The 14,565-nt window shown below is 35.9% G+C and overlaps 1 protein-coding gene across 1 annotated transcript in view; it reads left to right on the forward strand.

The window, feature by feature from the left end:
- DRL1 (KTI12-like, chromatin associated protein) overlaps positions 1 to 14,565 on the forward strand; it is a 161,906-nt gene that overhangs the window by 88,416 nt on the left and 58,925 nt on the right. The window contains exons 4-5 of the mRNA XM_089821962.1: positions 6,728 to 6,813; positions 7,283 to 7,368. Coding sequence (XP_089678088.1) covers positions 6,728 to 6,813; positions 7,283 to 7,368 — 172 coding nt within the window. The remainder of the gene's footprint in view (positions 1 to 6,727; positions 6,814 to 7,282; positions 7,369 to 14,565) is intronic.

Genomic DNA, 14,565 nt, shown 5'->3' on the forward strand with positions numbered 1-14,565 from the left:
AGCCCAAAAGGAATAATGAAGGTTTTGATCATGTAGCATGGCCCTGGCTGACTCAACAATGGATCTATTTTTTCTTTCAGCTATACCATTCTGTTGAGGATTATAAGGTACGGAATACTCCCTCTTAATCCCAACAGAAATACAAAAGTTTTTGAAGATATCAGAAGTGAATTCACCCCCATTATCAGACCTAAGGGTTTTGATCTTTTGACCTGATTGATTTTCAACTAGGGCTTTAAACTCTTTGAACTTGGATAAGACTTCAGAAGACTCCTTAGTTTTCAGAAAATAAATCCAGGTTCTCCTAGAGTAGTCATCAATGAAAATTACATAAAATTGACATCCATTTAGAGAGGGGATAGACATAGGACCACAAAGATCTGTATGAATCAACTCAAGTATGTTTTTAGATTTATGAACACTATGTGGAAATGATTGTTTAGTGTTTTTCCCTAATGCACAACCTTTACAAATACTTGAGTGATCAAAATTAAGATTTGGAAGACCTTTTACAATTTTACTTATAGATGCTAAAGCTCGAAAATTTAAATGACCTAATCTTCTATGCCAAATTTCAATAGAGTTTGACTTATTTTTACTAAGAGTTAGGTTTAGTTCAGGATTTTGAGAATTACATAGTTTATAAAGACTCCCATCCCTAACCCCTATTGTTATAGCTTTCTTGATAGATGAGTTCCTAGTCCAGGATAGAACTTTATTTCCTTGAAATGCAATGTGGTAACCTTGATCAGCTAGTCCGGAGATGGAGACAAGATTTCTTTTGATTCCAGGTACATAAAGGACATTCTTTAGCTGCAGAGTAATATCAGAATTTAGTTGAATAGAACATGTGCCAATGCCTTTAATTGGATAAGAGGAGTTGTCTCCAATAGTAACTTCTTCAGCTTCATGATTTGAGAGAGTATCAAACTTGTCTTTAAATCCAGAGATATGACGAGAAGCTCCACTGTCTAGTATCTAGGTGCTGTGATTAGAATTTAACTCACTTGAGAGAGCTACTATAAATGCATAATTTTCTTTGTCTGTCTTTTCATTATTCTCTATTTTAACTTCTGCTAATGCTGCTTGAATTTTCTGTTTTTCAGGACATGCATAGTAGGAATGACCAAGCTTATCACATTTAAAACATCTTACTTTGGACCAGTCTCTATTTTTGTGAGATTTATTATTTTTATTGTTTCCCTTCTTGTTGTGATTGAACTTTCTTTTCTTGTTGGACTTGGAGTACAAAGCTTGAATATCATTATCTTGATTTGAATTTAAACCTCTGGATGCTAGTCTGGACTCTTCTTGAGTGCATTCATTCTTCAATTGATCAAATTTTGGAAGTTCAGGACGAGAGCTTAAGCCTCTTATGAAGGTTTCCCATGATAGAGGAAGTCCTCTAAGGGCAATCATACTCAATTCCTTATCATCTATTTGATTTTGCATAGTAGCTAATTGATCCTTTAACTCAGTGATTCTAAGAAAGTAAGATGTAATGGATTCTCCATTTTTCATTTTTATATAAAGAAGATCTTGTTTCAAAGTAAGTAATCTGCTTGTGTTGTTAATTTCAAACGTACTTTGAATTGTAGAGAACATATCAAATGCAGTTTTGAGATTTGCAATAGAAGGAAGAATATGATCTTTAACTGAATCTATGATTATTTTCATTGCCTTATTATTGTGCCTTTTCCATGTTGTTTTCTCAGATTCGTTTTCAGGCATAGGTGTATTTGTTTCAATATAGTTTTCTAATTCCATCTCCCTTAGAATTATTAAAACTCTGATTTTCCAAGATGAAAAATTTGAGGCTCCATCTAATCTATCTTCAAGTCTTACATGATTCACCATCTTTAATTTTACTGTTAAGGCTTTTTTTTTTCTTTTAAGTTAGACTCAGAACTTTAATATTTGCAATAGTTTTCTTATCAGCACTGCTCTGATACCATGTTGAAGTTTAGGATCTCTGATAGATGAACAATTACAAATATGTGCAATTAATTTCTGAATGAAACAAGCAGAGTAACTTGACTTATCTTGCAGTGTTTGGAGCAGACTCTTGAATTCTTCCTTCCTTAGCGATGATTGCTTTCTGCGAATCACTGTAGGTATATGTTAACAATGAAATTGCAATATTGTAGAATATCGACTACTGCAGGTACTGGTATATCTGATTGTAATTTTTTTTTATATCTTCACTGCAGGTCGATATACTCATATATGTATATTTTGAATAGACATGACCCCGAAGAGTCATGTCTCTACGTGGCCCATGGGCCACGTAGGGACATGCCTCTTCGGCGGCATGTTTAACAACATTGTTACCGCTAACAAAACTTTATATGCGGATAACAATACATAACCGATAACCTCATGTTATCGGCACCCGATAATGATATTGAACATATCATTCACAGCGCGGGTATTATCTCAGTCGAGGGTAATACTGAGCAGAGGCATATCGACACCATCTTAGTCGATAGTAATATGCAGTGACACACCGACACCATCTTAGTCGATGATTAATTCATATTAATAATGTGCAGTCCGACAATGATATCTGTCATGAGCAATATACAAACCAATAGCAAAGCAGTCGGATCAGACAATATAAAACATATGTATACTGTTTATAAATAACAACAAATATATAATAGAGGTGTATGTATACATACACGTATGCATACATTAATATGAATACGTGTATGTATAGATATACCTCTGTTATATATTAAATAGTAACATATGTATAACTTCTTAGAATGAAGGACAGATATCAGGGTTGAACTATTTTACTTATTTCTCTGAAATAATAACATCATAGAAGATTCAGATATTCTTCTCCAGATGCTAAAACTAGAGAGCTTTAACTAATCTGAGAACCTGATGTTCTTTACCAACAACTTTGAAACTAGGAGGCTACGCCATGAAGACCTCTTCTTGTAAGTCACCATTTAGGAAAGCACTTTTGACGTTCATTTGATGGACCTTCCAACCTAACTGGATGCCATGGCTAGGACTAAGCTGGTCATGCTTATCTTTTTAGTAGGAGCAAAGGTCTCCTTATAATCAATGCCCTGGCGTTGAGAAAAGCCCTTTGCCTCTAAACGAGCTTTGTACTTATCCAAAGTACCTTTAGATTTGTATTTGATTTTGTAAACCCATTTGCGTCCAATGGGTTTCTTCCCTTGTGGAAGATTAGAACGGACCTAGGTGTTATTCTTCAACAGGCTCTAGTGTTCAGATGTCATGGCGTGTTCCCACTTTGGAATTGCTTTAGCCTCAGAATATGTCAGAGGTTCAAACACATTGTGAATGTTGGCCATAAGAGAAAAATTATCTGACTCTGTAGGTTTGCTATTTTTTTGAGCAGTTCTCCCATCAATGAGCTCATCATCTTGAAGATCGGCAACTGTCTTAGCCCACCACTTAAACTGGAAAAGAGAATGACCAACATTAGCATCAGGAGATGCTCTATGATTAGGTTCCTCATTAGAAGAATTTGGATCAAACTTAGGTGAAGCATCTACAATTCTAGGTGATCCTACAGGAGAAGCTGGAGGTGTTTGTACAAGAATTGCTATTATAATTGGAGCTTCAAGAGTTGTTGGAGCCTTCTCTTCAGGTGAACCTAATGGAAGCCTAACTCCTAAATAATGAGCTTCCATAGGCTGGTCTCCTGGATCAGGAACATGAGGAACATGCATGAATGGTTTTCGTTGCTCATCAAAGATTACATCACGAATGTACAGGAGATGGGATGTCTGAGTGTCGATCAAGCGGTAGGCTTTTTGAAGACTACTGTATCCAACAAGAATGAGTTTTTGACTCTTGGCATCCAACTTGGTGCTTGACGCATCAGTGATCCAAACAAAAGAAAGAGAGGAAAAAACCTTTAAGTGGCTGATTTTGGGCTTGCAACCTGACCGGGCCTCTTTCAAAGTCTTATCTTTGACCACCACTGTGGGTGACCGGTTGAAAAGATAAATTGCAGTGGAGAATGGCATAACAACTAGCTGATTGAGAGTAGATTTAGTTCCATCCCTGTAACATAGTACACATCGAAGATAATGAGATTCCTCCCAACAAACTGAATTTGAATGTTGCCTTTGCCGACAATAGTATACGCTTCTCTGCCACAAACAAAGATTGAATTTGAATAATGTTGGTAGTCAGTGAACTACTCTCTATGGTGGGTGAAATGGTGAGAGGCACATGAATCAATGTGCCAGGCAGAGGACTTCACATGATTTGCAAGTCTTTTAGCCACGAAGGTGTAAACGACAGATTTGTTTTGTTCAATGTGCTCTGCACTGTTTGCATTGGGTTGCGAACTAGATTGCTTAGATTGGGCAGCTAAGTGTTTTCGACATTTAACCTTCATGTAACCATACTTATGTTAATAATTGCATTGAATGTTCTTTTTCCTGGAGCCTTTTGAAGTTGGAGTATAGGACTTGTGCTAAGACTTGCCTTTATCTTTTTGAAAGGATTTAGCAGCAAAGGTTTTCTCTGTGGAGGTGTAGCTGGAATTGCTCCCGAATTGTTGTTTCCACCAATCTTGCTGAAGCAGAAGTGTGCAGAGATTTGTGAAGTTTATATCAACACCAGTAGAAGTGATGTTGAGAGTGTTGATAAAATGCTCATAGGAATTGGGCAAACTTTTGAGGGTTATGACCACAATGTCCTCTTCCTCCATCTTGCATCCTATGGCAAGCAAATGATCACGGATTTCATGAATCCTATTCAGGTGGTGAAGTGATTTCCGCTCATCCCCATGATAATACAAAACAAAGTGTTCTTGAGAAAGAAGGCTTTGCTTTTCTATGAAGTCTCATGAAATTTCTTGAGATGCTCCCATATCTCGGCAAATGGGATCTGAGGGAGTTAATTATCAGCTACGGATAATTTGAGAAATATCACCGCCTCCCGATTATTTAGATCCCATGTATTTTGATCAGTACTAGGTGTAGTCAAACGTTGTGTAACACCCAAAACAATTTGATCAGTATTTCGATATTCAATGATTGCTAGTATGTGCTATAATTCCAACTATTGAATTTTTAATTACCCTCGAGCAAAATATTAGTTTGAGATGCCATAGCATGTTTTTCAGTGAAAAAGTGTGAAAATTTATGAAGGCACGTAATTTGAGGCAAAAAAAAAATGGAAGACCCAAAAAAAATGAAGAGGTACCCTTGAAAAACCCATAAAGAATGTGCTGTTGGATTCTGGATCCACTGGCTCAAAAATTGAGGCAGAAAAATCGAGGCACCCAGTAAAACGGATGACAACCCAATTGAGATCTCGAAATTCTCACCAAGTATCTGTAATTTCTTTTTGATCTGCTACATAAAATCAGGGTTTCGACCAAAAAGGCCATAGCTGCATAAAAACCCCAAAAATGACAAAAATGTGCAGAAAAAACACAGTTTCTGGGCGTGATTCTGTATCTGAGGGTTTGGTAAACTCTTGACGTCACTATATAGAACAAAAACGACCATCAAACAGGCAAAAATGGCTGCTGTTTTTGCAGGAAAAAATGACCACAAACAGGCTGGAAAAACACATGAAAGCCAGATGCGGATTTACCAAAAAATTACAGACTGAAGTTGCAGAAAAATGGTTGAAGTTGCAGACAAAAAATACCCTTAGACGAGGCAGATAGCATAGAAAATAATTTCGAAAATAAAAGGCAGATAATTTTGACCAAAAAAGTATAATTTTTTCCGAATTTTTTTAGAGTATTGGATGTGATACTGTATGACTTCGTAATATAGACTACCATAGTTTATTGGCCAAAGGCTGTCTGATCAATTTGGGAACATTACTATATTTCCTTATGAAGTCACCATAAGTTTCATGCACAATTGCAATTTATAGGACAATTAGTTATTTCTAGGAACATGCAAGTGGAAAACATGTGAGTTGGAGGTACTAATACTCTTCAATTCTCAATTTCGTACCATTTTATTCTTGTCTGAAGTCAGTCACGTAGATTTGAGATGAAATTTGAATAACAGGTTGTTCAACAAGAACTTAGAAGTAATTGGACAAATTAGCAGACAATCATTTTTGAATTTCTGAAAGCATATTTTGTGATTATGCTATCTTCAGCCATGTTTTTATCATACCATTTACAATGTGCTTTCATAACTATTGGATTACAGTATGCCACTATAAGGTGATTTACTAGGTTCACAAAATATCTACATGCAGACATTGCTCATTAGAGTGCTTCATTATAATTTTTTAACATAAGGCTTATGGAGATATAATAAATTTGCAATGCTTGTCTGAATTCTGCATATATCATCTTTGTTCTTGTACTTTTTAGAATGTCGCATAAGGCTTTAGTTCTGTTTTCTTTTCCTAGAACACATTAGTGTAGTGACTGGAGCCTGGAGGAGTATTGTTATGCTCCTTCCTCAGCAGCATGAGTTTACTTTATAGGCTTCATTCCCAGAACAATAAGGAGCTTGTTTTTGCATCCATGATGTGTCTATTCATTTCAGATGTGTACATACTTTAAAGAGGGAGGCATTTTTTCTGTTTTTACCCAAATGTTTAAGAAACGTTTCTAGGATCAGATGTTCTTTTCACTTTGGAGGCGTCTTTTGTCTTTAGCTATTATTCTATGGCTTGCTGCATGTTCTACTTTTTCAGCAGTTCCCTTAGTATTGAAATGTTTAACATTGTTATTCTGATAGGTTGATTGCAGTTGTATTGTGATGTAGAGGAGAGCTATTGCAAGACATGGAATAATGCACGTCGAGAGAAAGGAGAGTCTGCATATAGTGATAAGATGTGAGTATAAATCGCTTGATCAAATATGCATGCATATCTTTACATCTGTGTAATAATTATTAGAGCTTATTCAATAAGCAATAGTTTTAAGGCGACATGGGTTTTGACAGTCACAGTGTCCATTTTTTGTGTTGTTAATCAAGATTTGCATAATCAAGTGTTAGATTAGATTATCTCTGTGTTAAGATCTTCTGGGGTTTTAGCCTAAGGTTTGTTGCTGGATTTATTACCTGCTATAAAAATTTGTAAGTATGATGGTACAATTCATTTCCAAAGATTTTGCCCTGATTTTAATCATGGAAACTATCCTGGGGCAATGTAGTTTCACTTCTAAGGTTATTTACTTCAAAAATTTTGAATATATTGTCTTCCTGTGTACAAGAGGAAATAATAAAAGCTTGAAGGTCAATAATGAGATCAAAATTGAAGGATTGCAATTTTAACTGAATTTTCCTGAATGATTACACAGATTTGATGACTTAGTAAGAAGGTTTGAAAAGCCAGATAGACGGAACCGTTGGGATTCTCCTCTTTTCGAGTTAAAGCCAGCTGAAGGTATAAAATTTCAAGTTACCTGTTTTGCAGAACAAATATTAATTTGACTTATGATTGACATTTTTCAAAGAGTTCATGTTGGCTACAGTTTCTATTTCAGTCTTTTGATGGATACTAACTTTGGAATGTAAGAATATTCTAATTTCCTTTAGAGAAAATATTTATTTGGGTTTACTAGTACGCAATTGATGAGATCATAAATGGCTCATAAAAAAAGTGTAGAAGAAACATAATAACTCAACATGAAGTTCAAAAGGCGGATTGAATATACTCTAGAATGAAAATAATGACTAAGAACTGCAGAGGGCAGGGGATTGGGCTTCAAGGAAGCATGAAAAGGAACTGGAAATTTAGGCTAGCAGAATACGTTGGAATCTCAATGTGGTATTTTATTCGACTGCCACAATATGGTAGAAGTGATCATGATGCTGCTTGCATCCCGAGCCTCTTTAGGCTACAATAAGAAGGAGATGAGGTGGGAGTTTACTCTCTCGGTTGATCTTTGCTAAGTAGGATCATTTTATCTAAATTCAAATCTGAAGTTAAGAATGCCCTGCGTAATTATAGTGTATTAATGGCAACAAGGAACCATATCTATTGCTGTAGATCTTGTAGTTTTGCAGGTCTTCAAGAAGGTGGTGATCAATATTAATTCCTCTTTGATGAGAACAACTGCATAGCTTTTTTAATATGATAGCTCATTGGGAGGCTGAAAATGAAACTATGGAAATTTGTTACCTGTTAAGTGAATTTGAGTAAATATCTCAACCCAAAAATCATCAACAGTAAACTTTCTTCAAGTTCACCCTTCTATTAAGTGGATTGTTTTCACGTTCTTCACATTGCACTCTATAGACACCATAGGGTTTTGATCATTAATGAAGCTCTAGGCATATGATGTTTTGGCAACTTGAACGGTTACAACTTGGAAGTATATTGCTCATTGTCTTTGTTTATTTTGTTATATTATATATACCTCAAAATATGTTCAACTTTTAATAATTTTCTTCATTCATAAACACTGCTGTAGTTCTTTGAAATATATTTAAGCTTGTTTTAATTTCAGATGATAGGATGGAGAGGGAAAGCGTGCGTCATCGATCACCTTGAGAAGTCGGATCAGAATCTTTCATTCAGTCAGAATTCTGCTCCTCATGCTTATTTAATTGGCAGGCTGCCTAACGGCCATCAGCTGATTGATTGATTACTTTCCATCATTGATCCCTTCTTTCTCAGAGCAGGTTGCCATTGGTTGAGTGCTCTCCCTGTATTCCAAAACAATACCGGTGGCACTTTACAATTGATGATCCTCTGCTGGCATACAAAGTGGTGTCTTTTGTTACTTGTGGACAGTAATCTTCAGTAAGAGACGTGTCACCAGTTGGCAAAGACTCAAATTTGTTGACCAACGGACTATTTTCTAGTCATCTGACATTATAGATGTTTCATATCAAACTACATTTTCAATATACCCACCTAATCAGAAATAACGGCAGTACTCCTTGTTTAGCAAATAAAGAAAAAGAGCAGTAATCCATAATTTTATTTGCTTATAGGTATGGTTCACATGGCTTCATCTTCTCCATCAGCATTAAACATCCAGTCATGAGTATTTGTAAATGATCAACTCCTTAGATTCATTTGAGGAGTTTACTTCAACTCTTGTATGAAAGTTAGTTATAGGGGTAGGGGTAGGATATTTCTTGTATGTATGTACCTCCTTCCTATGCATTTTCACTCACTCAATACACCCTTCATCTGCTCTTCACATTTTGCCTCTTTGTTGTTTCCATTTTGCCCATTATTCTTGGCTGAATGTAACATGGTATTCGGACCATGTTAGTGCAAGTGTAAATGCAAATAATTTGTGACTGAGTTACGTTTCATTTGGGTGTAAATGTTTCAATGTGAGATTGTGGACTTTCCATGTGAGATTGTGGACTTTCAGCCATTATGAATCTTTATTACTGTTTTTCTTGTGAATTTGGTATGTGGATTGACATGTTTTATCACAAAATCACACATATGCCATGTTTTGCATTCTTTACGCAAAGAAATGCAAATATTATGCAAACAATGTCTGATTTGAGCAACTAGGTGCAAATTTTTGCACATTTTGCAATTTTCACCTCAGATTTGTTAATTCTCATGTCAAATTCACAAGTAGAACACTGTTACAGATCCATGATTGCTGCAAGTCTGCGATCTCACACAGAAGCATTCCGCCTGAACAAAATGCAACTTGTATACAATCTTTTTTTGCATAACATTTGCACTAGCATATCTCTGATACAATGTTGAGATTTCATGGAGCAGCTAGGACTCCAATCTTGGACCTTCCATTTGCTGCTAGGGTGTTCTACGGTTGAGTGCGCTTGTGGCTACTAGCCTGACCTGGCTCTGATACCACATTTTGAGCTACACATTGCTGGAAATTCTACTTTGAAGGGGGACTTTATGGTCTCACTTTTTCTCTCTTTTTGGGAAGGAGTTTTTCCCTCATGCAATTTTGTACTTCTCTACAATATACAGCATCTTTCCCTCATTTAGGGTGGAACTTTTCTGCAAGGTTTTCTTCTCTTCTATATGAGTGCATTGTACTTCAGGACCCCACTAGGATTTTATTGTGGGACCCTCTTTTTTGTCTCACCTCAGCTCTGCTTAAGGGGGGTGTTGGTGTATGACAATATGTAGGTGTTATGGTCAGCTGGCAAGTTAGTTAGAGGGTATATGTAATTCATTTCTTCGCATTTTCACTCACTCACCCAATATGGTCATCATTTACTTCTCATACAATATACAGCATCTTTCCCTCATTTAGGGTGGAACTTTTCTGCAAGGTTTTCTTCTCTTCTATATGAGTGCATTGTACTTCAGGACCACACTCGGATTTTATGCTGGGACCCTCTTTTTTGTCTCACCTCAGCTATGCTTAAGGAGGGTGTTGGTGTATGACAATGTGTAGGTGTTATGGTCGGCTGGAAAGTTAGTTAGAGGGTATATGTAATTCATTTCTTCGCATTTTCACATACTCACCCAATATGGCCATCATTTGCTCTTGCAATTTTTCTTCTTTGTTGTTTCCATTTTGCCTAGTATTCTTGGCTAAATCTTACATAATCCACCTTCTTACAAACTCCTTATTTTTGTGATCTGTGTTTTAGCAAAAGGAAAGTGACTATGGAGAGGTGGGAAGGGATTCAAATATGTTAATTCAGAAATGTGCCCACTGCCTTTTCATTTACCAGAAAATAGTTATTCAATGTTACCCACATTTAAAAAAATTAAAGCCTCGTTAGTTCTGCATTTTTTGTTTCAATAAAGGGTAAAGATATTAGACATAGAGTTATGAATCAATGAGGTCACAAATAGGTAGCTGCTTGAACCTTGGTGGAAATAACCACAACACCATTATTCAATCATCACTACCAGCTCATCGTCACGGCTTCTTTTTGTCTCAGAAAAGTGCTATTTTCTCCTTTGATATCAGAAGTAGTTTGCTCCCAGAGGCTTACATCTCTCACTTGTAAAAAATATTCTCTTTGATATCCATCTTGTATTTAACTTCATCTCTCCCTACTACTGCACACCTCCTCAACCCCAAGGCAAAAGAACTTGTTACTGTTGTCACCTCACTTTTACATGTAAAAATGCAACTGCCCCACATTCAGCGCTGTCTACCAAAAATGCTGGGAAATTCAGTCCATGTAGGATCTTTGGAAGCTTTTCCTTCGTTTGTTGTTCTAATGTTCTTTACATGTAAAGTTTGTGTATATTTTTTTCTGAACAATTATTAAAATTTTGCATCTTTTATTTAATTGAACTATTCAAAACTAGACATGTCGTAGTCACTCATTTAATGATGTAACTTGCAGGTTTTCTGTTTTGTTGGAAATATTTGAGAAACTCCCTACAAATGTTTTGTGAATTGTTAATTCCATAACTTTAAATCATACTGATCTGATTACAGATCGTACTGAGCTGTTCTTGCATTAAATCCCTTCTTAAGTCATCATTTAATTGTCTTATCTTCTTAATAGGTATCGGCGCCTATCTTGGACAACTAGTTTATGAACTAACTAATCTCCTTGGTTAGTTTAGGTACTAAACTAAATCTTGCTTGGAAAGTTGCCGATTTTGAGAGATGAGTCAAAGCTGAATTTGGAAGGGACATGTCCTTTGTAAGGACATGCCCCTTGGTTCTATATTAAATAGGGTGTGGTTGTAGTTAAAGGACACACAAGAAGAACACACAGTCTGCACCCTTAAGCAAGTCTGCCCTATACAAATACTTGCAGAAATAGAACATTTCAGAATAATATAAATTTTGACATCTCTCTATACAAGTCTGTAACAAGTAAGATCATCTTCAGCAAACACTATAGACAATAGAAGGTATTATCTAAGTCTGATAAACAAAAAATTGTAGAAACCTTACATGGTATCAGAGCTTTGGTAGTCGAACCTAGGCTCTGCAAATTAAATAATCAGACGATATATATCTAGCATCATTCTTCCATCTTCAATGGCATACACAATCAGACTTGAGGGAAGGTTTGATGGGAAAGAACACTTTGATGCTTGGAAATTTAGAATCATGATGATTCTTGAAGAAAATGATGTAAAACAATTTGTTGATTCAACATCCAAACAACCTACTGTTGAACCTAATAAAACTATCTGGAGTAAAGGAAATAGGAAAGTCATGCAGATCATATTAGATGGAGTGAAAAATGAAATAGTACCCATGCTAACGAAACATCAAACAACATTTCATATGATGAATGCATTATTAGATGTATATGAGGTCAACAATGCAACTAGAGTCCTCGCACTAAAAAGGCAACTAAATCATATATAGATAAAGAAGGGAGAATCGATGAATTCTTACTTCCTAAGGGTTGCCAGTCTAAGAGATGAACTTGCAAGTATAGGAACCATAATTGATGACAAGGAACTAACACTGATGGCTATAGATGGGTTACCAAATTCATGGGAAACGTTTGCATAAGGAGCAAGTGCTAGAGACAATCCTCCTAACTTCAATAGACTTAAGGGAGATTGTCTTCAAGAAGAATCCAGAAAACTTAAAAAAGGGGGAAAGTTGAAAACTAAGGACGAAGAACTTCATGTTCTTAACAGAAATTCCTATAAAGGTAAGAAGAAGCACTTCAAGAAGAAGGGTAATCAAAAGAATGACAAACCTAAGAAAGATCTATCCAAAATAAAATGCTTCAAATGCGAAAAATTTGGACACTATAGATCTAATTGCCCTGAGAATTCTAAGTAGAAAGTAAACTGTACAAACATTACTAGGAAAGAAGATAACTATGATCTGAGAATCGTGTATTGTATTTGGTTCTATCAAATGAAGTCTCAAATAAGGCATGATTGATTGATAGTGGATCATCTCGACATATTACAAGATACAAAGAAGCACTAGACTCTATATCAGGAAAATTTAATGGCAAAGTGTAATAACCCTCCTAAAATCTGCTCTCAAAAATGTTGATGAAAGCTCAAGGAATTTCATCAAACAATTCACATGCAAGGGACGTATGACTGATATAGTATTTCAGCTGGCTTCAAATTACTTTTTTTTCAATTTGCATCAATGAGAATCTTGTGCTAGAAGACTACAATGGACTACACAATGACCTAACATGAGTGTGCTACTAATTTTGACAATATTCAGTGCATATATATGATCTAAGCATGAGAAATGAACACTTACAGCTAACTGGCATTTTTACAAACAGTTGGTATGCAAACTAACTAGCTGATAAATAATGATATTAAATTGTTTAAATGACACCAGCAACTATTATCTTCTTAATTGCAGTGAAAATTACAATGCTCATGAAATATGGTCAAGACTTTGGCATTTACATGGATTACAAAATGATAATGCTGGTATAATGCACACTTACAGCTGAAAGCTTATAACACCCTAAAAAGCAATACTAACAAAAGAACCTGGTTGTAGATCGCTGTAATCATTTCCTTCAATGCTGCCCTTTTTGCTTTGCTTTTTTCGAACTGCTTTTTTTGCCCTGCTTTTTCGGTTCTGCTTTTTCGGACTGCTTTTTCGTACTTGCTTTTTCAGCCTGCTTTTTCGGTTTCGCTTTTTCGGACTGCTTTTTCATATCTGCTTTTTCGGATTGCTACTATGTTGAATCTCAAGACCATATCTTTCAATGGCGTCAAGATTTCCAGCTTGAAGGGATTTCGTCCTTCAAACTATTGAGATATAATCTCCAGAAAATTTTCCAATTTCTTTGATATTTCCAAGCATGAATAAATGAGAGCTATCCTCTTTCTTTTAATCCCTTCCTCACTTGCTCCACGCTTCCGTCTTGCCAATGTGGGATAATACATGAGTTTTAATATTACTTCTTTTTTTTCTTTTTACAAAGTCCATGTATGTACTCAAAGGGGGACTCTTGATTTTTATAAAGTGACTTTATGAAACATTATAATATTTAATTTAAATAGTCACTTTACCGTTGTAACTTCAAACATTAAAATAATATACCAAATAAACTCGAAATTCCACATATAATAGCTCATCAAAAAGAGCCCAACAAAACGCATCTCATCCTGTCACTGAAAATTGAAAGCACTGCATCCCCCTATTGGTTTACTAAAAATAGTAAGTCTTTCTGAAAACTCAACAAATGAACTCCGTTTGGCCTGTGATTAAATTTGACTAGGCCAAATAACCTCAGGATCCCTTTTGAAGTCCTAGTTAGCCCTCGCGACCATACAAGAATGGGCTAACGACAACATACCTCCAAACTGGCTGAGTGGGGGACATTACACAAAGTCACCATCGGTGATATAATTCAACACATTCCGTCGAAGGAATTTGATGGGGACACAACCCAAGAATAGAATGGACACAACAGAAAAGGGAAATTGTATTAACTGAGAAAATAAGCTAGTACAAACAGTATAGAGAAAATAAACTTCAAAACATGCCCTAAGGGCTTACAATAGCATAAATCTGGAGATAATTTCTCCTTTCAGTACCTCCTCTCAAACTCCACTCCGAACTGCCTTTTACAATGCCATAAATCTCCTTAAATAGACCCCAGAGGGTTAAGGACTAGGAGTACATTCTAGAAAGTGCTAGTAGGCATCCACCGACCAAATAGAAGGTTCCAGAAGCTGCGTTAGAAGTCGGTGCAAATCTAG

The sequence above is a fragment of the Cupressus sempervirens genome, chromosome 3 (assembly GCF_028749045.1).
Source record: "Cupressus sempervirens isolate cs-2001-9-10 chromosome 3, ASM2874904v1, whole genome shotgun sequence".
NCBI classification, from domain to species: domain Eukaryota; kingdom Viridiplantae; phylum Streptophyta; class Pinopsida; order Cupressales; family Cupressaceae; genus Cupressus; species Cupressus sempervirens.